The sequence below is a fragment of the Metopolophium dirhodum genome, chromosome 1, assembly GCF_019925205.1.
Source record: "Metopolophium dirhodum isolate CAU chromosome 1, ASM1992520v1, whole genome shotgun sequence".
Taxonomy (NCBI): Eukaryota; Metazoa; Arthropoda; class Insecta; order Hemiptera; family Aphididae; genus Metopolophium; species Metopolophium dirhodum.
The window spans coordinates 50,193,062-50,217,638 of record NC_083560.1 but is presented as its reverse complement, the minus strand read 5'-3'; the positions used below and the strand labels follow the sequence as shown (position 1 = coordinate 50,217,638).

The window sequence follows — 24,577 nt, the reverse complement described above, 5'->3', positions numbered from 1 at the left end:
TTTACCATTATGGCTGACCAGGAGTCATCTACACAACCTAATTTAATAATTTAAAGAAATCAATGGGTCAAGTCCGGAGGTATTTATTTTTTCCACATTTCCACGAATCCATTCTAAATTTATCTATTCTTACATATAAAGAAAAGTTTGCCAACTAATCCAAAACACTTTCTGACTTGGGTACTTAAGTACTCTCACCGAGAAGATACTTACGGTTGAAAAAAATGACCCCGTCGATCGTTCATTGAAAGTTTACACTTATATTATGCTAGCGTTGGCATTCGTAGTTCGTACCTACCTTTCTAGTTTCTCGCATTTCCATGCTCTTGGAAAATGATACGCCTGATCTATTACCAATTTTTGAATATATTGAAACAATTATGTTCTTGGAGTAATAGGTCAAGGAAGAAGACAAGGGATTCTTCCACGTTATCGACTAGAAATTTGGAATTGGTTTACATAAAACAAATAATGTAAGCGAGAAGTGGCACAATCACTTCGAGCTCATTATTGGAAAACATCATCCTATTACCTTTACTCTGCTCTCAGTGAGTTCCAAAAAGAACAAGCTGATGTAAAGATAATTATCTTGGAGCTGAGTCGAAGACTAAAAGTAAGAGTTCGGCCAAAAAGAAAATGGCGGGATTTTCGGGAAAAAAGGCTTAGGGCTTTGGGACTTTCGGAAAAAGTTTATTCGGGAAAAAAGGTCTCAGGTTTTAGGATTTTCTTGTAAAATACCACCCGAGAATTTTTTTTAAATTATTCTTAATAATTAGTTTTTTACTTAGTAAAAACGCTTAAAGATGTAATACAAGGCTCCTTATAAGTCTCTTTAATGGAAGTTCAAAAATATTAAAGATATATTGGCACAATTAATATGTGTACGCATTTAAAATTCAAATTTTGACAAAATTCATCAAAAAAAAAGTTTACCGCAAAGTTATGTTATTTAAAACCAAGAGATATTTTCGATTTTTATTAATTTTTTTTTAAATTATTAAATTGATTAGTCGACCAATTAGGATGACATGTTTTAACTCAGAATCGTTTTTCGTATGCATGGCCGTATTTTAACATTTTGCCCCCCCACAAAAAAGTTATTCCTTAAAATGTAAAGTATGACTAGTATTTTGCGGCATAAACGTGGTTAGGTTTTGAAATTTTTTTTTGAAAACCTTTGTATTTTAATCAGTTAAGTACAATCAGTGATGCAATTAGAATTTGTCGGTCGGCCTTAGTTTCAAAGTTATACACTGTTGAAGTAGACAAGTTTGCCATGAGCATTTCTAAGCGTTGCGGTTTTTTTTTTATTAACAAAAAAATATAAACTAAGTACAATAGATCTTAATATTATATCAGATAATTTTCGATTCCACCAAAATGTTAAAGCAAGCAAAACACACATTTTAAAGAAAAACAATTTACAAAAATCGCTTTGGAGCTAAACTGCATCTGTTCCAATATTTCATATTTTCATTGTAAGTTATCTTTTAAATCTCTAGGAACACCAATGTTAAATTAACATATTATACCTAAAAAAAATGTATAGGTAAGTAAAACAAAAATGAATTCAATGATTTTTTTATAGTTTATAAGTGTTTAATTTTTTTTCTTATTGTAAAAAAATTAATTATTGTACATACTATTATATTATAATGAACAAATCTAGTACCTATGGTATCCTATCAAAAGTAGCTATCTAGTTATATGGTTTATAATTTAATACACATATTGTAAAAATAAAATATAAACTGAAAAAAATGTATTATTTATTTTGATTATATTTTTTCTGATCTTAATTGTATTAGTAATAATAATCTAGATAGGTACATTTATAAATTTATACTAGATCCGTAATATTATAATTTATGGGGAACTTTATAAATTTGCTGTGACCAACTTAACCCTGCACTTATTTCATAGTTTTTCAGAGCAAACCACTAGTTAGTGCATGCACAAGCGACAAAGACAATAGCGCTAAATAGTAAAAATTTAAAATAAAATGTATACAATTACTATTACCTAGTCTTAATATTTTATTTAATAATATCCTTGTATGAATGTATGATGTAAGTATCTAATAATGATATAATACAATATTACAATATATTAAAATTATTCTACTGTTATTTAGACCTTACAAAATACAAATGAAAAAAGTAGACAACATAAATATAATTATTAATAATAAATAATATCTAAAGGCATGAGTCATTACCATTCCTATTAATAAAAAGAAAATAGTATAGAAGTATATTAACATATTGTATATTATTATATTATTGTCAATAGTTATATCGACCATGGCATTATTTATATAAGTTTGTACCCATAAAAAAAATAGTAAGTATAATGTTATTCTAAAATAATTTAATTTAGTCTAATTAATATAATGTGCAATGTGTACCTATTGTTGATTTTTAAATAAAATTAATTTTGTGAAATTTCTTCGGATAATTTTCCTTGAAATTGATAATGTATGCAAAAAAAATCTTAGCAAAATGGTGTAATCTAATCTTGATGTAATGACAAATTATTAATTGAATTAATTGTGATCTGTGATTATCAAAAACATCTTGATTCAGTATATGATTTTTCATTGTGCTCGAATGAAATATGTATGTTTCAAAACAAACTTCGTTCAACGATTTAATGCTCAAAATTTAGTTTATTTTTGGTAAGTAGTAATATGATAATATGTCATCATGCATTCGTATTACATATCCAGTTGCAAGACATATGTTTTGATCAGTTTACCTTTATTTTTAATTTTAATAATATTGATGCAGTAAGTTACGGCCAGTAACCATGTTTTCCGTCATCAACTATTTGTAAACAATTTTCTGATGTAGGTATTTTTTTTAAACAGACTTTAAATCCACTGATGTATTTAACAATTTCATTAATATAAAGGCTCTTCCAATTGAGGCATGCAATAATCATAATCATGTTCAAATTCCATTAATCATTATAATGGCAAAGTGCATGAGCATTGTTTCGTTATTTGTACATTCAAAGAATATGATTAAGTTATCCAATAGAGTGCAGTTTTCATTATGCAGAACCAATAATTTCATATTGGATAAGTAATTGTTTGTACGCAGATCAAAATTCTATTGTATTAGGTTTGTTGTAAAATCCATCAGGATTTCGCATTGCACTGAAAAATACTTCAAAATGATATTGACTAATTGTATAAGATAGAAGGTATGACATCCCATAGGATTTCACTTCATAAATACATTTTAAATGATAAGTAAGACATAACATAATAAGGCCAAAAAATCCAGTTTTGCGTTGGCTTTTCATATTATGTATACCTTGCTGTTGGCTATTAATATCATAATATTTCAGACCTTCAATATAGTCTTTAAAATAATATAAGAAATATTTAATATAAATTATCATTTCATCATTAATTGGACAAAAATAACGTCCTTTTCCCAAATTGTTATGGTAATCAGTTAAACCAAACCCATTGTTTAAAACTTTGCAAAACTCTGCAGTAGCTTTTGATCCTGATAATAGTTTTAACTCTTCACAGAATGTTAAGCTACAGCATATATTTTTACTTAAAGTTTGTGCAGCTGAGTGCACATTCATCTCATTTTCATAATATTGTATGATTTTGTTTAAAATTTATTATCTTTTTAATCTATTAAGTCTCTTGTAGTTCTTGTAATTTAACAATATGGTTCCATCTAATTATTTCCTCTTTACCATTTAGAAAAACTTGTTTCTCACCTTAAGTATTGCAAACTAGTTTTAACATATGCCTGTATTCCGAAAGATATAAATTGGATTTGTTTGTTCTTGTGTTGCTTGATTGTGATGAAGAAATGTAATCAAAGTTTGCACCCAAAGAAATGCATATCGATAAGTTGTTTGGAGCACCATCAAATGTGATTGAATGACATATTACATCTATTTATTTCATTAATTCAAAACACTTGGTTAAAATATTAGCTTTTTCACTTCCAAAAAAACGATGGATTTTCTTATCCATTGAAATCCAAGAGGCACTTTCCAAAAGCCAAGTAAACTATATTATTTGTTGCTTCATGTCACTATCTTGATTATCATCTTTATTCTTTACTACTTAGCATAGTACCTAAATCCACTTTTCCATAGAATTAACCATTTTAAGAAATTTGTTTTCTTATTATCATTTCAGAAATACAAATATTGCATACAACTGGTTAAGATGATTGGCTTACATACGACCGTATATTTTAAAGCTGCATTGGTAAACCCAGGCTCTCTTTTGACAACTGGATACCACAAGTTTAGGATGAACCAGTACATTTTTAAATGTTTTCCTTACAAACGTGTATGCTTTTGCGGAATAAAATTGCAAAGTAACAGCAAAGCTTCGCATAGCAGGTGAATACTCTATTTGTCATATCCTTAGTTGACTGAGAAGTATTTATCTATAAAAAAATAATTGCAGTTTAGATTATTATTATATCAAATTATATCAAAACACATTGTAACATTAAAAGTAACAGAACTATTAAATTTTAACATGTCAAGGTTTTTAATAATGTATGTGTTACCGGCAAAGACGTAAATTAAGGAATTATTGTTAATGTTGAATCAATAATGATATTTCTAAACAAATTAGACAGTATACAATATTGACTAGGAAATTATGTTAATGTTCATAATTCTCAGGTAATGATGCTTTTAGATATATTTCTTAAGTAAGGACGGTAATTCCGGGTTTTTTTTAGAAATGATTGATAAAAATGTTATATCAATTCAAATTTAATTCAAACTGGTTGCTAAGTGAACTCTAATTTTAGGCATTTATTATAAGTTGTAAACAGTTATATATATAAATGTTTAAAAAATATTATTTCTAAATTTTATAATTAAGAAATTTTAATAACTCATTTATCTCAACATGAGCTTTTTATTATATATTTTATTATATTTTAAGGGATAAATAAACTATATTATCTTTTTTTTTCATTCAAATATTTCTTTGTAATGTATAAAATAATTTTAAATTAAATTTAAAAAAAATATTTGTTTGTCAAATTAATAATGGCTTTGGGTTGTGAAATAAATGTATGGATTTATTTATAATCAGTACTGACAAAAACAAACTTTTCGGCCCTAATATAATATTTCGATGGTCTTACATTAGGTAAATATTAAGTAAAATATAGCCGTTTATAGCAGGCACCGGCAACCCGCGGCCCTCGAAACTTTTTGCTGAGGCCCTCCAAATATAATTCATGGGGAATTGATTTTAATTTCAATATTTCTGAAGAATTAGCTGAATTATGTAGTTTGAAGGGAACTACAACGGGAGAAGACTTATTTATCGAAATTGACAAAACATTTAAAAAACTTGGATTAAGTTGGAATAAACTAGTTAGTGTTACTACAGACGGTGGTAGAAATATGAGTGGAATTAATAAAGGATTAATTGGGAGAATAAATGCGAAAATGGTGGAAGAAAGACATGAAGCACCTATGATATTTCATTGCATCATACATCAAGAGGCATTATGTTGCAAAGTTTTAGCATGGAAAGATGTAATGAATATTGTAGTATCGACGGTTAACTACATACGCAAAAATGCTTTGGCACATCGTCAATTCAAAATATTTTTGGAAGAATGCGATGCTGAATATGGGGATGTAATATATTTTTCCGAAGTAAGGTGGTTGAGTAGAGGTGTGGTTTTGAAACGGTTTTTTATTTTACGAAATGAAATAAATATTTTTATGTCAGAAAAAGGAAAAATTGTACCAGAATTATCAAATGAAAAGTGGGTTCTTAATCTGGCATTTTTAACTGATATAACAACTTTATTAAATGAGCTGAATACAAAACTGCAAGGTAAAGACAAATTGTTGTCAGATATGTATTCAAATATAAAATCATTTAAAGTGAAATTAAAATTATTACACAAACATATTAATGAAAAGCACTTGGATCATTTTGTATGCTGTAAAACTGTATTAGAATCAACCAAATCAACTTTAAATTGGGAAACTACAAAAATTAATTTTTTAAATATAATAGAAAACCTACAAAATGAATTTTCAATACGATTTTCTGATTTTTACGTACAAGAGAATAAAATCAAATTGTTTCAAAACCCTTTTTCTGTCGACATTGACGATGTTGAATCTAATTTACAGATGGAAGTCATAGAATTGCAAAACAACGATATTCTTAAAAATGCTTTTAAAGAAAGTAATGACCTAAAAATATTTTATTCAAGTCTTTCTGAAATAGATTTTAAAGGCATTAAAAGTTTTGCTAAAAAAATGATTACTGCTTTTGGTAGCACATATATTTGTGAGCAGACATTCTCAATACTTAAATTCCGAAAAAAATAAATATTGTTCACGGTTAAACGATGAACACTTGAACGCTGTTTTAAGGATATTAACATCCAATTTAAAAGCGGATATAAATGAATTGGCGGGAAAAATTCAACCTCAAAAATCACACTAGTAACTTAATATTTGTATACTAAATTGCATTCAAGAATTAATTAATAATTATTTTTAAACTTTTAAATTGTCTCTACTAATGTATTTAATTAAAAATTAGTTAATAAGCACAACTGCAATGTTAAATTCATAATAATATGTTTGTTGCTATCTGTAAATATATTAGTATTATTTGTTAAAATTATATTTTTTAATATTTTAATTTTGTATGCGGCCCTCCATTAAAACTGAAACAAATTATGGCCCGTGTAGGTAAAAAGGTTGCCGACCCCTGGTTTATAGTATACATCTGTCATCTTTATTTTACACACTATAAATCACAATAACTTATTAGATATAATAATTAATTAAATTATAATATTTGTACACGTGCTTGCCTACTAGCACATTGCATAACATGTATCTAGTATGTACCTATTGTACCTACCTCCAAAATTGTCCATAAATTATGAAAATAAACGATTAAATTTATTTTATTTATGTAATGTTATGTATTATTTATCTTCTATAGGTTATTAAATTTCTGACCCAATTTAAATATTTTGATAAATAAAATTATAAACATTGTCTATCAGTATTAGACATTAAGGTAATATCCTAGGTCATAGTTGTAAATATGTTAACAAAATATATGAATTTTACAACATTGTCTATGTTGTCAGCCTAGGAATTTACAATATCGACTAATGTTAGAAAATTATGATATTGGCTAGGCATTTATTTTACATTATTAACTAATTTACATCATTGACGGTAACATATACATTTTAAGCACCAACAAAAACCATGGTGCCAAACATTAATTTTTAATATAAACACACAATTTACCAACTTTGTTAAATGTTTATACATATTAAAAGATTTTGTCTCAAATATATGTTTTGCATTTTTACCGATTATTATATAATGCATTTAGTGTTTTAGTAATACAGCTGTGCATACAATAATAATATACCTAATTATATAATAATTAAAACTTTTTATTTATAAGCAGAGTAATTCTTTCAAACAATTGTGAGTTTTTTTTATTATTTTTCATCGTTCTGATTTGGAATAATATGAAATTAAAAATGTATGATGAAGTCATTAAAAAAAGTAAAAGTTTTAAAAATATAATTGAATCTTCAGAAACCTGAATACTTGTAGAGATGATAAGTCTTTACTGTAAAAAGAATCACTAGAATACAGCATAAACATTATAGTCAAACATATTTTATCCTATTAAATACACGAAAACCCACAATATATCACAATATATCACACACTATATATAATGAAAACAATTTGCTAACCAAAATTGTACCAAGGACTGCTTCACTGATTAAATTTTGTTTTTTCCAGATAATGGAAAATAGACGTTGAATTTGACTAATTTTTCTTCTATGTTTCAAGATTTTAATGCCACATCATAATGTTTTTCTTGCATGTTTAGCGTTGAGGTGTACTCAAATCAAGAGTTTTTATGTCATCAATATAACAATACCTCTTTTGACATTTTGGTGTTTCTTAAATTAAAAAAGAAAATTAATATAATATATAAAAGAAAACGTGTGCTATATTAATAATAGTAATACAAATAATTAATTGGTATACCTAGAATGTTCTCAACAGACACGTTCATCGCCATCTTCGAACTAGAATCCTCACATTGAACTGCTAAAATAAAATAATTTTATATTAATCTATTGTTAAGAAAATTTGAATTATTCTTAACCCTTTATAGGGCCTTTATAGGGCAAGGGGATATATATTTCCCACCCAAGACAAAAAAATTCTAGCCGTGTGGTCACAGGTAATATTTTTCCCACTTGTTTGAAAAAAAAATGTTATTTTTTTCTGTATACGACAGTATCAATTATATGTATTTGATAACATTTCAAATAAGAGAAATAAATCCTTAGATCATATTATTATACAATGGATGGAGCTACCACAGAATAATAATAATAATATCCAGAAGGAGCACTCAAAAATCTGTTTAATTTGTTGGAATATCAGTAGATCCATGTACATAACAAAAATGTAAAATTCTTTCTGTCTGGTTACACTGATTTGCATGCATTGTTACATGTATTTGCAAGTTGCAATTTTACTTACAAAGTACTTACTTAGTTTGTTAGGATAAAGCTAATTACCTCTATTCGCAATATCAGTCTCGCAAGAAACAAAGAATAATGGGAATTACCTTTCTACCAACAATACCGATATTCCAACAGGTGTTGCATATCTGTGCCCCATAAGAACCCATGTTAAACTCAAAAGGTGCTCCTTCACTTTATTCTCTGGAGCTACTTTAATCATTTTCTGTGTCCAACATAACCCCCCACTTATTAGATATTTTATAGTGGTTGTTGGCGCAACGCATGCGCAATAACTCGTTGTTCCTTGAAATGTAATGGGTGATGGGAGTTATGTTGGACACAGCTCGGTATAAGAGAAATACACACATAGCTCCAGCCATTGTATATGATCTAAGAATAAATCGATAACGTCCATAGATATTATATACAACAACTATATAGATAGCCGTCTTTATACTACAGTTGTGAGTTGTGACGAATGTTGAAGTCGCATGTATAAAGCTGGCAATGTTTACATTTGTTGTTCTTTGTTTTAATGTTTTAATAAATAAACAGCTTAACTTACAAAGTCTATGGTGGTATTAATTTAAAGATAACATTTTAGCGCGTTTTTCTGTGTTATCTTATTTTGTTGTTGGTTTATTTAAAATGTATTTTCTGTGTCATGAATTTATATTATAATTTATATTTTAATTATTATAGTTATTGGTAAAATATATTGATAGATAATTTTATTTTGTCAGATATACATAGTGATTTGGAGTTGTTAGAAGATATTATGTCAAGCTCAGATGAGGAAATGGATGACACTGAGAAAGATAAGGATTATGTACCAACTCAGCTACAGCAACTACTTGTATATTTAGATGAAGTTAATATTGATGACTTACCTATTGAAAATATTTAATTTATAAATATTTTACTAAGTAATAACAAACAATATTGTGATTTGTAAACCAACTAAGTATAAGTTCAATTGTTTTTTTTTTTTTTATCATTATTTATGAATTATAAATACATTTTTTGGGATGAGCATTATAGAAATATTATAAACTATTTGAATTTTTTTGTTAAAATGAGATAAGTTATACTTTATTTTATTAGAAATGTATCAGGTTGTTGATTTTTATTCTCAAGATATATAATTATTATTATTAATTTTTTATCAACTTTAGTTTTATTACATATTTATAAGAATATGAAAATATTTTACTAAGTAATAAAAAATAATATTGTGATTTATAAATCAACTAGGTAAGTAGAAGTTCAATTGTTTTTTTTTTTTTTATTATTATTTATGAGTTTTAAATAAATTTCTTAGGGATGTGCATTATAGAAATGTTGTAAAATATTTGAAGGGTTGTGTTTTCAATGTTTTACAACATATTTATTTACTTTTTTTATTTTTATAATATTTATATTAGTCTGAATGAGTCTTATATATTTTTCTAAGTAAACGCATAAGTAGGAAATATATTACCATTGCCCGTTCAGTAAATCCCATGGTCGTAAAGGTGCAAAGGGAAACTATTTTCCCACCACTTTACCAACCATGCAAAACAAATTAAAAATTTTCCAATATTTTCCCCAAAATTAAAGTACTCCATACTGCATGTATACCAATTATTAGAACAATCTGGTGATTTTTTTTGTTCTGCCCTATAAAGGGTTAACTCTTCTTACCAAAATTGAATTTATAAATGTTTTTAAATTTTGTTGAAATGGCATTGTTTTTAAATATCGTTCCTAATTCAGTGGTTTTATAAAAATTTTCATCGAAATGTAGGGAACAAAGTTTACTATACGGTAAAAATTCTTCTTCAGTATATCCACAACGTTTTAGCCAAGATAAGTCATTTGGGAAAGTAAACATTAAATGTTGAAATATAAATATAAGTTATTGTGTTATTAGGTATAGATTTTATGCTTAGATGCAGCGCCGTTGCAAGCTATTGCAAGGATCAAGACAATAGCAATATTACATTGACATTTTGTATAATATACTATATACAGGCTAATATATTATGTTTAATTTTTATTAACATTTCAATAACCAACTTGTGTAATATTAAGCATGGCACTGTGAAAGTTGAGGACTTGCATAATAAAACAACATAGTTGATCTATGTTAAATTGATAAACTTTCACTTGAACTTTAAATTTTAATTGTGAGTTCAAATCTCAGATCATAATACATTCATAAACAACTTTTTAGAATAACTGTCAGAATTTGGATACAGAATTTCAAATTTTAGAGTGTGCACTTGCGCATTACACTATACTACCTATTGCTATTGAGACTTGAGAGTTGCAAGCTGCTACTAGTCTTATATCTTATCAATGGACAATGATTGTAAACATGCTCGACGAGTGTAATAAAACGTTGCTTCTTGATTTGTAATTGGTGATGAGGGTGGGGGGGAAGGGTGGGTACATCTTAGGTCATATTATATAGATTTAAAAATTAAATTTACCATAATAGTACCCTGAGCTTGTTCAGTTGGAAGATTTTTTTTTTTTTCAAATCATTTAATGATTTAGCCATAGATGACAGTCTTTTGTGGAGTCTGCTTACTTTCAAATTTAAATATTTAATTTTTTTCCGTTGTTCAATTACTTGACATCTAGCTTTAGTGAAATTACGTTTGGCTTCCCTCCAAGTGGCTAAGTCTGGCGTAGTTTCATCGCCTTCATAATATATATGTGACTTTTGTTCAAAAGTATCTAAAACCAATCCATATTAAATCTTATGTAATGGTATGCGGTAGTTATAAATAATAATTAGTTTTGTGTTATTAGTTTTAATATTATAGAGAGTTCACCTAATATCAAACTTAAAGGAAAGAATATTATATAGATTCTAGAGCATCTCATAGGCTTTTATTGATATTTAGCTTTAAACTAGTATTAGTATATGAATATATTACATAGTTATCTACTTTAAAATTAAATATCAATAAAAACAGAGAAAAGCCTAGGTATATGTATATTTTTAAGTACCATTGACTTTGATAATATGTCAATTTGTTCACTACCTACCATCAATTGGAGAAGTTTCCATCTCACAGTCCGAAACAGGTTCCAATTTCACAATTGAAACAGGTTCCAATTTCACAGTTGAAACCGGTTCCAATTTCACAGTTGAAGCAGGTTCCAATTTCACAGTTGAAACAGTCTGCTCGTCAATTTGGGAAGTCAGTAACTCAGGCACCTTGCGAGAGGAAATCTCAGGCATCTTATGAATGCACCTATATCTATTGATTTTACTTTAAAATATTTACTTAAATATCATAATAAACTTTAACATACGTCGATTCAAAAAATTCTTTTGCATGTTTGTTAAGCTTTGTGGGAACTGAATTTGGTTTTAAAATATTCAAACGAGTCCCAGTCTTATAACAATCTCGTTTGAAATGTTGTGAACATAGTTTTCTAGAAGGCTTGTAATCTTCTTCAGTTAAACCACAAGCTGTAAGCCACAAAGATCGCCTTGATTGATCTTTAGGGAACCTAAACAATCAAAATAAATTTATAATAAATGGATGTCGCTCTGCTATACAGTAGGTTAAAAGTGGGTCACTGTAATGGATGGTGTTAAATTTGAATTCAATGATATAATATCATTGTATAAGAAAAACGATTCTGAGTGAAAACGGTCAGTCAGCCTATGATATTACCAAGTATATTTGATGATATTATTGTGAATAAAGTAATTTATATATAACCTATTTACATGGGGCCTTGTTTTCAATTTTCAATCCTTAGCTATAAAAGTTGAACATTTTATAAATTTTTAACTACAAAATAATTATTAAATTTTAAATTTGATAAATTTTGTCAAAATTGAATTTTAAATGCTTATAAAAAAAATTGTGCCTATGTATTTTTAATATTATTCAAGTGCTATTAGAACGATATATCAGGAGCTTTATATTAAATTTTCACGCTTTTTTACTCAACAAATACAATTTTATTGATATTAATAGTAAAAAAACTAAAAAAATTTGAAACTGACAATCTCCGTAAACAGCTCAAAAAGAGTCAAATTATTTTCAAAATTTTATAGTGTATAGAAAATGCTAATATAAACATTCAGTAAAATTTTCAAGTATCTACAGTCATACGTTTTTTAATTACAACAAAATAACAAAATTGTTACACGAGAAATCAAGTGAATATCCAATGTTTTAAAAATATGATAAAAATAAAAATTTAATTTAACTTTCTTGTAGACATTTTTTTTTTGATAAAGGTAGACAAACTTATGGATAATCTTGTATTACAATTTCAAATCTTGGTTTGAAAAAAAAGTTTTTATGAATTCTCAACTCAAAATAATGTGCTAATTTTTGTGGTTTTTCAGTACTTAGTCAAGATTTGAACTTTAAATGCTTATACATAAAAACTGTGACCAAGGATTTTTAATGTTTTTCAAATATCATTGTATAGTAGGAGCCTCCTATTAAATTTTCAAGCTTTTTTACCCAACAAATAAGGTTTTATTGACATCCATAGAAAAAAATACTAATAAAATTGGAAACTTAAAATGTTCCTAAACAGTTCAAAACAAATCAAAAAAATTTTAAAATTTTATCGTGTATATTGAAAATGCAAATATAAACAACCAGTGAAAATGTCATGTATATACGTTAATTTGTTATAGAGTTAAACCAAAATCGATTTTCTCGAAAACAGATTTTGCATAAAAATTCCCGTTTTTCCTTAATTTTCCTTTGGTTTTTCATGGCGCTTTTGAAAACTACTTGGCATTTTTTACTTTTGACCCCCCTAAGTACCAACTAGATTAACTTTCCTATCGGAAAAAAATACTGTTGAAGAAAATCCAAGCATTTTTATTGTTCTAAAAGGTGATGACTGACACAAAAATAAAAAATAAAAAAACACACATCATTGTAAAATCAATACATTTATCGTTCAACTCAGAATCTAAAAATCAAACAGGTATGAGAATAAATACTAACAATTTTAAGGTTCCATTATGTTAAATAACCTTACAGTTAATAATGCAATTGGTATTTTAGAAAAAAATAATGACTTACGAGTGTAAAGAGATGCTTGGCTTTTTGTATGGTGAATTCAAACAAAATATACAAGCACTATAACTTTTTTTTGGTGCCATTAAACCAAAAATAATTTTATAAATTAAAATAAAATAAAAAGTTAAAATAACTAACATCAATCCAAAATGGTTGTTATTAAGTTGGAAAATTGGAACTTGAAGCTAAAAAACAAATTATCATTTATCTCATTAGGTCATAAATTACTTTGTTTAACCAAACATTATGTTGATATGTATTATATCGCTTGCGCATGCGCGGTAAAGGCTGCATAACTGGCGACCACGTCGCTAACAGGTACATCAAAATATTGTGCCGTGGCAGTGTGGCTATAATAATATGGTCTAATAAGATTCTTAATTCTTATATTACGATTTATGATCATACAATTATTAATTAATTAAATGTTAATTTACGATGTTTACGATGTTTTGACTTTCGAATATTCCATAGATAATAAAATAATGGATAAGCCATGACATCTTATCTCATGTGCATGAACGTCACAACGTCATAATAAAATAATGATAAAACCCCTTGCTAGAGTGAGAAGCAATCATATGAAAACAGTCTGTCTCTCATCCACATTCCTGAACGCAAACCCTTTTGTACACTAATATAGGAATGGCCTATCCATTTTTTTTTATTATCTATGGAATACCAGCTATTCGATCGTTTCATCGTTATCGCGGTAGTGTGGCCACCGCGGCGGCGGCACGTTCCGATTCCGAAGTCCTGAACGCCACTGATTATCAGCTGCTGACCTCCTTCGTATCACACGCAGTGACTTTTCCCTTATCATGTGGATGTGATTTCCATATCGTAGGAAATCGTCCGATTGTTTAATAAATTTCATCATTGCGAGCGCCGAGTTACGACTCTCCATCGACACTCGACTGGACGGCGTGTCGCGTGTGAACGACAGTCACTTTTCGTAGTCGTTGTCGCGCAATCCATTTCTTTTTTTTTTTATTGTTTTTATTTCATCTAATTATCTGTTTTGGTTATTATTTTTATTAATTTTTTTATTCTCAATACTTTCTAGTGTTTTTGGGTCTACCTTGTAAATTCTTTGTTTCCATGGCGTTCGTCCTGAAGAATCCTCAAACCAAAAGGTACAGACACTTAAAATCGTTTTGGTCTTTCAGCTCACCGTGAACGGCAGCAAATTGTTGTTTATGCTTTAATGATTTTGCTATTATTTTGTCCTCATTTAAAAAAAATATAATGTGTGTAGTTTTCTTATTTGCTACGAAGTCCATTCTACAACAATCATATTTTTGTATACAGTATGAGTTTCTAGTATTCTGTAAATATTACATTCTACCTACCCATACTATTTTACTTATATTGTTTCCATTTTTGGAAAATGTCATTCCAATTCAATTGATCCCATTCCATGTTTATACTTTTATATTATATAAATTACATTTTTCTTTTAAATTATGTATCATGTATGCAAAATATAAGCAGGTATATTAACACAGTTGTTTTCCTCTTACAATCACCTAATTGAGATTATATTGGTGTTAGAATTACAGTTTTGCCTTTTTGAAAATGTTCATCACTTCAATTTAACCTAAACAATCTAACACGTATCTTTTAACATGTTTATTTGATTTGTATATATTTAAAATGTCTTTTAATGAATTACCTTTTTCTACTAAAACATTAGGAACTATTATAGTTAACCTAAATATTAGTTAAAAGGTAATCTCGTAAATTTTATATCATATTTATTTAATATAAAATCATTTTATACATAATACCTACCTAGGTATTACATATCTCTGTTAGGTTTCAGTGGTTGGTATTGAAGGTATTTGATTTTTAAAAATATTGAATTGTTTGATAGTTTAAATTGTATTTACCTATCTGTTAAAATATTAACAACGTTGCTTAATGACCTAATTTTTTTTTATTCATTTCCAGCAATAATAATTAATATACCTAGTAAAATATTATTATAAAATGTTATTTAATTTTACAATAGCTATACTTGAATACTATTTTTTGATTTTACAGCTTATTATCTTAACATTAGGAACTTAACAAAACAAACATTAAATGTTTAAGTGATTACACAATTATGAATATTGACGACATGATTGGCAACGACAAAATGCATTCCTTTTGTTTACCTGTTGAATCATGTGTGGTTTGTGGAGATCGAGCATCAGGTGTGTTAACTAATTCATAAAATTTAACAATATTGTTTATAATAGGTATATTTATATTTTGTAATAATGAAAATATGTATTTAAATGTTTAGGCCGACATTATGGAGCAATAAGTTGTGAAGGGTGTAAAGGTTTCTTTAAAAGATCTATTCGTAAACAACTAGGTTATCAATGTCGAGGTACCAAAATGTGTGAAGTAACAAAAAATCACCGTAACCGTTGTCAATATTGTCGTCTTCAAAAATGCCTGACCATGGGAATGAGAAGTGATTGTAAGAATAAATGTTTATTGTAGAGATTAAGAATAATCTTATAAAAAAAAGTTATGGATTTTCAATTAATGAATTGTTATTTTTCTATAAGATATTACTAGAGCTGTGTATTTAATGTCTTAAAAATATGTCTAATTTGGGAATTTAGTTTATAATTCATTGAAAATATCCACTATAATATATTATACAGTAGGTATATATTATATATATATATGTATGGGCAATGTGGACCGCAAATACAATAAAATAATTTATACTATTGATCATTCATTTTATTAAATTCCAACGTATTACGCATATTTTAAAACAATTATAATCGTAATCATAATCATAATTGTATAATATTTAAAAAAATAACAAAAGAAGTTAAGTAACTAATATTATTGTTTTATTTTTATTTATAATTTTATTATTACATTTTTATTTGTTTAAGATTAAGTAGAATGGCACTTGGAATTGCATAGTCTGTCCGTCTTCCTACACTTGCATTTATTTGTTTTGTATAGCTGCGTATAAGTACACTGATCATATCCCTGTTTTTCTAAATTAGAAAAGGAGCAAACTGCTTCACACAATGAAATTGAATTACCCGGTACATCTTTGGTCCGTACACATTTTTCTTTACAAATTGTAAATTGGTTTCTGCTGTTGAGTTGTTGCACTTCTTTTTCTAATTCAGGAGAACAGGGATATGATCAGTGTACACATAGTTGTAAGCAGCTTTGTAAAACAAACAAATTCAAGTATAGAAAATCAGACAGACTACACTTCCAAGTGATAATCTACTAAATGTTGTGCTGATAAATAGATAATAATAAAATTATAATTTATAAAAAAAATTATGATATTAATTCACTTTTTTTAAATAAAATTATAAATAAAAATTGCTCGGTATTCTATATTGCCTGTAATACATATATAAATTACAATTGCATAAAAAACCATTCATATCCACTTAAAAATAACTATTTTCAATACTTGCAAAATAAAAATAAAATTATATTGATTATGACTTGAACCAAATTTGTGTCACATTAGTTATGGTTTAAGATTAAAGTTCATCAATCATCAATATAGGAAAAAAACCCATAATGCTCACAGCTTAGAAATATCTTGTTTGATAGAATAATATACTGTACATTGAAACTAATGAAATTGGTATAATTTCAAAGATATAATTAATTTTGTTTTTATTAGCTGTGCAACATGAAAGGAAACCAGTTACAGATAGAATAGAATCTATTCATAATATGTCAACTAGCCCGGACAATAATAACATTCCTACATTTTCATATGGAAATAATTCATTTATTAAAACTGAAATGCCATTTATCAAAAATGAAAATCATTTCATCAAAACAGAAATTCCATATGTAGGAAATCGGTCCGTATATAATGATCAAACAGCATTGAATTTACTCCAAACATCAAGTAATATACTACCTATTAATAAAATCAGTTAATCCTAATAACTTAATATATTTATCAGTCTTATACTGAGTTTAACTGTTAAATTTCCCTTTTTAATAAAACTTTTTTTTAGATGAAAATGATTCTTCTATTAGAAATCAGAATTATATGGATTATTATATGGCTGAAGATGAAGAGTCATCAGTTAGCCATTCTCCAAATAATGAACAGGATATTAAACCATTTAATCAAGACAACAAAAGCCTATTAGTACTTACATTGGATTCTATGACAAATGCTACACAAGTAATATATATATATAGCCACTTGCTATCTAATTGGTTGATTAAAGAATCAAATAAAATAACTATTAATTAATTTAATTATAATAATATTACTCTATTTAGCAGAACTCCAATGGTACTGATTCATCGTATGAAGTTGAAGTGCAGAGTAACAATGTTTTAGATATTTGTGAAGATGTAATGCCATCTGTCAATGTTAATTTTCCATTTCAATCACCCAGTCCTAAATACGCATACTTAAATCTACATTTTATCTGTGAAAGTGCTTCAAGATTATTGTTTCTGTCTATAAATTGGGTTCAGAGTCTTCCAGTTTTTCAGCTTCTAACGTAAGACTCATTATTATTGTTGTAAATAAAAATATACAATAATGTATTAATTAACTTAAAAAAATGTTTTAGATTTGAAGTACAACTTAGTCTGCTAAAAAGTTCTTGGTCACAACTGTTTATTTTGGGTTTAACTCAATGCGCACAAGCATTATCATTGATACCAGTTCTTAGTTCTATGATTACCCATTTACAAAATGATGAAATTCACAACTCGCCCAACTCCAGTAAAGCTAAAGAGGTAAATAAATACATTTACTAATTTAAGTTGAACTTGGTTAACAGATTGACCACCCCGTTCGATTAGTCACAATAATCAGTATTTTCTAGTCAGATTCAAAATGTTACAGTGTTGCCACTTCCTGATGGTATAACAAGCTTGCAGATATCATTATTAGTTTTTTTTTATACATTTTTGTTTAAATCGTCAAAACTGTTTCCGAGTAAACCTATGAAAAAAAAACCCCGTGGCATCAGGGGGTGAGAGCCCAAAAAGGGTCTCATGGCGGTCAACCTGTTAAGAATCACAAACTAATTAAATGATTTGCAGTAAATCTTTGTCACTATTGTTACCATGGAAACTATATTCATAGTTGTCTGCATTATAACATGACAAAATAGATAGGTGCACAGTCATTATAATCTTCCATACCTGGCCAATGTTCTACTTTTTCAATTTGATTAGCCTATTTTTTTTTCTACTTACTAATAATAATAGTCTTGTCTGTAGTAAAACCAGTTTATATTGATATTTTCGTATTTTATGTTATTTTATCATCCTATAACAAGTGTAATGAACGTGTTTGTCATTGTTATACTAGTGAGAGCGCATTTTGCATTATTTTTAAATTAAGATTAAAATAGGTGTCCGCTATTCGAAGGTTTTCAAATTAAAAAGTAGTGACAATGCCCCGTTCCCAAAAAAAAAGTCCACTACTAAAGTGTCCGTTAGGAGAGGTTTCTATAACTCTAAGTTATATTTAAAAAAAAATACTAATGTACATGTGTTTTAGCTTATTGATTACCTCAATAGAATACAAGATTATATTACAGAAATGGAAAATATTGAAGTGAATGATGTAGAATATGCATATTTGAAATTAATATCCTTATTTAACTCTGGTAATTTCTAAATGTTGAATTATAAATAAATAATCTTAAATGAAAATACTGTGGATAATATAGGATACCCATATTTTGTTTACAGATAATCCTTCTGAAAGACAACAGTTATACAAACTACAAGAAAAAGCTGTCAAAGAATTGAAACAGCATTTAATCAAAGAATGCAATGATGAACACCGTATAGCCATATTATTGTTACGACTTCCAACTTTACGATCATTACAACCTAATATCATAGAAGAAATATTCTTTTCTAGTTTGTTGGGTAGTTTTCAAATTGATGCAGTTATACCTCAAATTTTAAAACTAAAATGTTCAAGTACAGGTAAATAATCATTACAAATCTTAAATAATTATTTAAGTAATATGTCGTTATATATTTTATGTTTTTTTTCAGAGTATGAAGATTTTGTTTCAAAAAACTTTGTATCATAATAATTATGATTAGTCATATTTATGGTTTGTATTCCCATTATAATCTTCTTGTATTTAAATTTTAGTTTTATTTAGGCTTGAAAAATATTATAAGTTAAAATATTTAGGTAATAGGTAATGTCTCTACTTATAAGATATTAGTTCGAAAAAAATTAAGTTTGCAATCATAAATCTTTTAGTTTTTCTAAATACTTTAATAGTTCTATATCTGGATTAATAACAGTTATGCGAAACCAGACATTTGATAAAAACATAAGTTATTCAAATATTGTGTGATATCTAAAAAATAGTGTTTCAGATATGCAAACAACCCTCTAACTCAATAGTTGCTATGAATATTAATTGTAATTGTAATAATTTTTAAAATAAAACTTAAAAAATAGTCGAGAGGATGTCTTATAAATAGACAAAACAGTCAATTTGCGTTCATAGTTCCAATTGTATGTTGTTAGCTTTAATATTTGAGTGAATAAAACTATTTTAAAACTTAATGATAAGAACAGTATTTGGTTGTCTGTGTAATCTGAATATCAGTGTTTACTCAATGGATTTTTACACTATTTTAATTTAATAAAAATTATGTGTATTAATTGATAAAACATAAATATTTTACATACACATAAATTTCATAAAAAATATCAAAAAAAAAACTTTATAGCCAGATATTGTTCTTATAAGATAAAACCACAAAATCGTAACTGCTGAAATCAACCTTGTTATGTTGTGCATTTGTAAATTAAAAAAAAAACACATGGTTATGGTGTCCTTTTAAAATCAAAAATAATAATCATAGCCCCTATATTTTACACTATGACAATAACTTTATTTTTGTTTGAGAAATTTCTGTTGAACAACTTTTTGTTGTGATAGTAATGTATAGTTTATGTAGCATAATTATTAATTAGGTCTTAGTAGACATCACGATTACAGATATCTTTAATTGTGGTAGACATGGTGTGTCATGTTGGTAAATATTTATGGATGTTCGCTCATCATAAAACAAGGAATGGTGAGGAAGCAGCTGGACACCATTTCTAGTTGACAATAATTGGTTTGTTTTGCTGTAATAACTTCAAAATAATTATTCTCGCAAAATCCAAGTTTCTGATTGCATCATGGTTGCCAGTGAGTAATTATGCATAATATTTTCTTTCAATTAATTTGAATTTTGGGAAGGAGGGGAGTAACCAGAATTTTCGTTCTAACATCTTGTTTTTGTTCTTAAATAAGTTTTAATAAAATACCAATATTTATTTTATTTATGTATATAAAATAATGCCGGGATGATTAAAAGTAACAAAATAACTAGTTTAATTTTAAAATTGACCTACAAATAATATACAAGCATGTACAAAAGTATAATTGATAATTTATTAATTAAATAATAATCAGTAAAATGGAGTAGTACGATTAGTAGTATATCATGTATATTCATTTAAATAAAAATATATTATAAACCTCCTTTTCATAATTTAATTGTAATTTATAATTTAATGTAACCAGTCTTCCAAAAAGTTGGTGATTGATTAATTCCAAATTTGTATTTATTTTGGATATTGTTATAAACATTTTTTAATCTTGTGAACTTAATATATTTTGATTTTTAATTAAATGTAGCTATGTAAATATTTAAAGGGGTGTAGAAATAAATATTATAATTAATGTCTTCAAAGAATCAAATTGTTTGTACTTTATGTTGCTATTCTGATTAGACTTACAATAGTTGTTTTATTTTTTGAATCACAATAATGCTCAAAATTAAATATTATAGAAGCTTGTTAATCCAGATATACTAGATATACCAATAAAATTGTACCAAAGAGGAGGGTTAACGATATTGAAATATAAAGATGGTATTGGTATATTGGAAATAGTACCGGAAGTAGTAACATACTTGTGTATTAAGTATTAACACATTTTTATCATTACATACTTACAGTAAAATTACTCATTTCTAATTACTAATTAGGCTGTCTGGATACATACAAATTTCTATTATGATAATATTATAATTAGTGCTCGGATTCAAATGCCATAAAAATATCAATAAAATGCCTTTATGAACTAAGAACTGTCTTAAAAATATGAAAAATTGCATTTAACATGTAAAATTAAGTAAGAACATTTATAAATATAAAAAAAATAGTAAAAAAATTAAATTTGACAAATAACATATTTTGTATTACACTGTACAATGAGAATTAAATTTCACCTGAAGATTACCTGATGTTATATAGATCAAAATAAAAATGATTTATATTACGTAGTACTATGTTTATATTTCAATTAAATCAATTTTTTAGTCATATGAAAATAGGTCAAAAATGTCTTAAAAAATTAAAAAATGCAAACATCCCAAAAAAATGTTGTGGTTACAACCTGGAGTACTCGAAACACATTTATAGCTTGAAAAACTACATGTAAGACATTTCAAAAAAAAAAATGCAAATGCATTGAAATTCGAGCCCTAATTATAATAGTTAAAAAAAAATTACTTTAGTTGAAAACTATTGTGTTTGTTTGAAAATTCTGGGTTTGTAATAAAAATAACAAAGCTATTATATTTTTGTTTTTTATATCTTTTTGATGTATTTATCAAATATTTTGATATATCCCATATCATTAAGAAATAAAAATAAACATTTCTGTCAAAATTATTTTAATTTACTAAATGATATTTTAAAACTGATTTTCTGTTATTGGTTGGGCTTCCACTAGAATTAATATTTGACTTATACATAATTCTACTAATTATTATAGTAACTTAATGTTGTAAAGAACTGCATACTAAAATGATTTTATTTTTATTTTTAAACAAATATATTGGTAATGTAATTTTTTTTAGCCTATTTAAAAAAAGTAATTATTGAATTATTTACAATAATTATATTTTTTTCTATTGATCATATTGCCAATTTTTTAATTATTCTTAACTTATTTTTTGTATTTATTTAATAGAACAACTTCTTACTTATATTGTATGGCAATTTTGTTATTCTCTAAAAGTGAGTAGATTATTAGTATAAATATCATACATTTATATGTATAATGCATTTTTAAGACTTGTTAATAATGTCTTATTATAATTTAGTCTTTTTTAAAGACATTTTTTTTCACCTATCGTAGATTTGTTAGAATTTCCTATTGTATAATTATTATATTATAATAAATTAATACCATACATTAATACATAATATATAATATATATCGTATATGCTTAGCTAATTGTACCTAACAGTTACGTTAACTTTTATGTATACAATTTGGCACGGGGTTTTGCAATAATATTCATTTTATTATTCTGAGAATATAAAAATAATTATGCTTATAATTATTTATAAATTATAAGTAATTTACATATTACACTTTTTTTTACAGGGTAAAATACTCTTATAAAACCTTATAGGTAAATCAGTTTACTTTTAAATTACCTCAGGGTTAGTAATCGAGACAATAAACATAACACTTTTGTGTTGATATAATATATTAGGTATTCAGTTTTAGTATTTTTTGTTATTAATATACTATTATATTACAAACTATACATTTTTATTTAAAAATATTTAATTGTTTTTTGTTTGTAATTTTAATCATAAGCGTAAGTTCTGTAAGTTAACTATGTTTTAACTTTATTTATAGTGATAATCAATAACATTTGACAATAAAATGCTGTGTTTTAAAATAGGTAGGTAATTCAAATTTAACGATAACCATTGTATTATATTTTTACTCTGCTATTCTTTAAAATTTAAATAACCTCTTAAATATATTATCAAATTGTAATAATTATATAAGATGCTGTACATAGTGATTAATGAGTGCACGGCACACAAAGTCATGTTAAAAATATGTTTTTAAATGGAAACGGTATGCAATATGAACACGTTATATTACATCTTTGAAATTGGTTTGTTCGTTCACTACTAATGTGATATATTAGAATATTATATAAGACAAAATAAATTTGGCCAGAATATTGTGAATATTATGTTTTTTTTTTTTGTCCTAAATATGTTGTAGAATCAGTGGCAAAGATAATATTTTTTTTTCTAGTAGTAAATATTGATTATGACAATACCTAGTATCTACCTATATATATAATTATAAAATTAAAATTATTTCTCCAAGCTCTAATTATTTTATACTTTAATAAATTAATTAAGTGGTGGCATATATATTATTTTACTTATGCTATTTGCTTTTCCGAGTGGAAGGAATCAACTATAACATACTTATCAATCCTATCATATATTCTTATACTTATCTTTGTTGCTGGTTTTGCTATAATGATATTCTAAAATTGTAATTTGCTACAAGAAATGGATGTGGGAAATACAGTGATTTTATAACATTCATTATAATAGTATGATTTATATTTTAATTTATATAATCATCATCTTATTTTTATTATTATTTGTTATAGTTTGTTTTGTTTTATTTTTATTTTGAATGAAATAATTATTGTTGATTGTTACCATTGAGGTTTAATTTATACTTTGCAAAATTCAATCAATGTTGTACTAACTTCAAATTTGCTTTATATTAGATAAGTAGTTTTCTTTGTATAAACCCTATTATGTTATATATGTACCTTTACTACAGTTTTAGTCAAATAAATAAAGTTACAACTGTGCAATTGTTTATTAAATTGTATACTTCTCTTAAAAATCAAAAAAAAAATCCAATCTCATTCCAGACCAAAAGAGTGATTGTTTTATTATTACCAAAACAATCATATTTAAACATATTTACGAGTTGACTAAATTACCACTATAGGTGTGCGCAGTAGCGCAACTAGCGGGTAAGTTGGCAAAATGAAACTTTGGGGCTCCTTTATAATACAAGTGGCTGTTCTGTGGAGTGTGAACAAACAATAAAAATTGGC

General features: G+C 26.4%; 3 protein-coding genes across 8 annotated transcripts; 2 read left to right on the top strand and 1 right to left on the bottom strand.

The window, feature by feature from the left end:
- Positions 1-1,577: 1,577 nt before the first annotated feature.
- Positions 1,578-13,812, bottom strand: LOC132946771 (THAP domain-containing protein 1-like). Of its 3 annotated transcripts, none has more exons than XM_061016837.1 (7): positions 13,619-13,812; positions 11,868-12,068; positions 11,598-11,812; positions 11,033-11,282; positions 8,071-8,133; positions 7,770-7,982; positions 1,578-4,430 (listed from the first exon to the last, which is right to left on the bottom strand). In XM_061016837.1, the coding sequence occupies exons 1-5, from the start codon at positions 13,753-13,755 to the stop codon at positions 8,121-8,123; spliced, it is 816 nt and encodes a 271-aa protein (XP_060872820.1). In that variant the 5' UTR covers positions 13,756-13,812; the 3' UTR covers positions 1,578-4,430; positions 7,770-7,982; positions 8,071-8,120. The 3 variants fall into 3 exon arrangements, with proteins under 3 accessions (XP_060872820.1, XP_060872829.1, XP_060872837.1); XM_061016846.1 differs by having other exon boundaries at positions 8,071-8,130; XM_061016854.1 differs by having other exon boundaries at positions 11,598-11,806.
- On the top strand, positions 5,458-6,478 carry LOC132939757 (general transcription factor II-I repeat domain-containing protein 2B-like). The gene is made up of 4 exons (XM_061007110.1): positions 5,458-5,689; positions 5,747-5,854; positions 5,906-6,214; positions 6,309-6,478. The coding sequence occupies exons 1-4, from the start codon at positions 5,458-5,460 to the stop codon at positions 6,476-6,478; spliced, it is 819 nt and encodes a 272-aa protein (XP_060863093.1).
- Positions 13,813-13,994: 182 nt separating the features above from the next.
- On the top strand, positions 13,995-24,328 carry LOC132946752 (nuclear receptor subfamily 2 group C member 1-A-like). 4 transcript variants are annotated; one of them, XM_061016821.1, is made up of 11 exons: positions 13,995-14,751; positions 15,662-15,816; positions 15,909-16,088; positions 17,286-17,519; positions 17,632-17,804; positions 17,906-18,132; positions 18,205-18,373; positions 19,146-19,254; positions 19,340-19,582; positions 19,655-19,716; positions 20,642-24,328. In XM_061016821.1, exons 2-10 carry the CDS (start codon positions 15,726-15,728, stop codon positions 19,690-19,692), a joined length of 1,464 nt encoding a protein of 487 aa, XP_060872804.1. In that variant the 5' UTR covers positions 13,995-14,751; positions 15,662-15,725; the 3' UTR covers positions 19,693-19,716; positions 20,642-24,328. The 4 variants fall into 4 exon arrangements, 3 of the variants coding, with proteins under 3 accessions (XP_060872804.1, XP_060872807.1, XP_060872797.1); XR_009664766.1 differs by having other exon boundaries at positions 13,996-14,751; positions 19,655-20,817; positions 23,071-24,328; XM_061016824.1 differs by having other exon boundaries at positions 13,996-14,751; positions 17,909-18,132; positions 19,655-24,328.
- Positions 24,329-24,577: the final 249 nt, after the last annotated feature.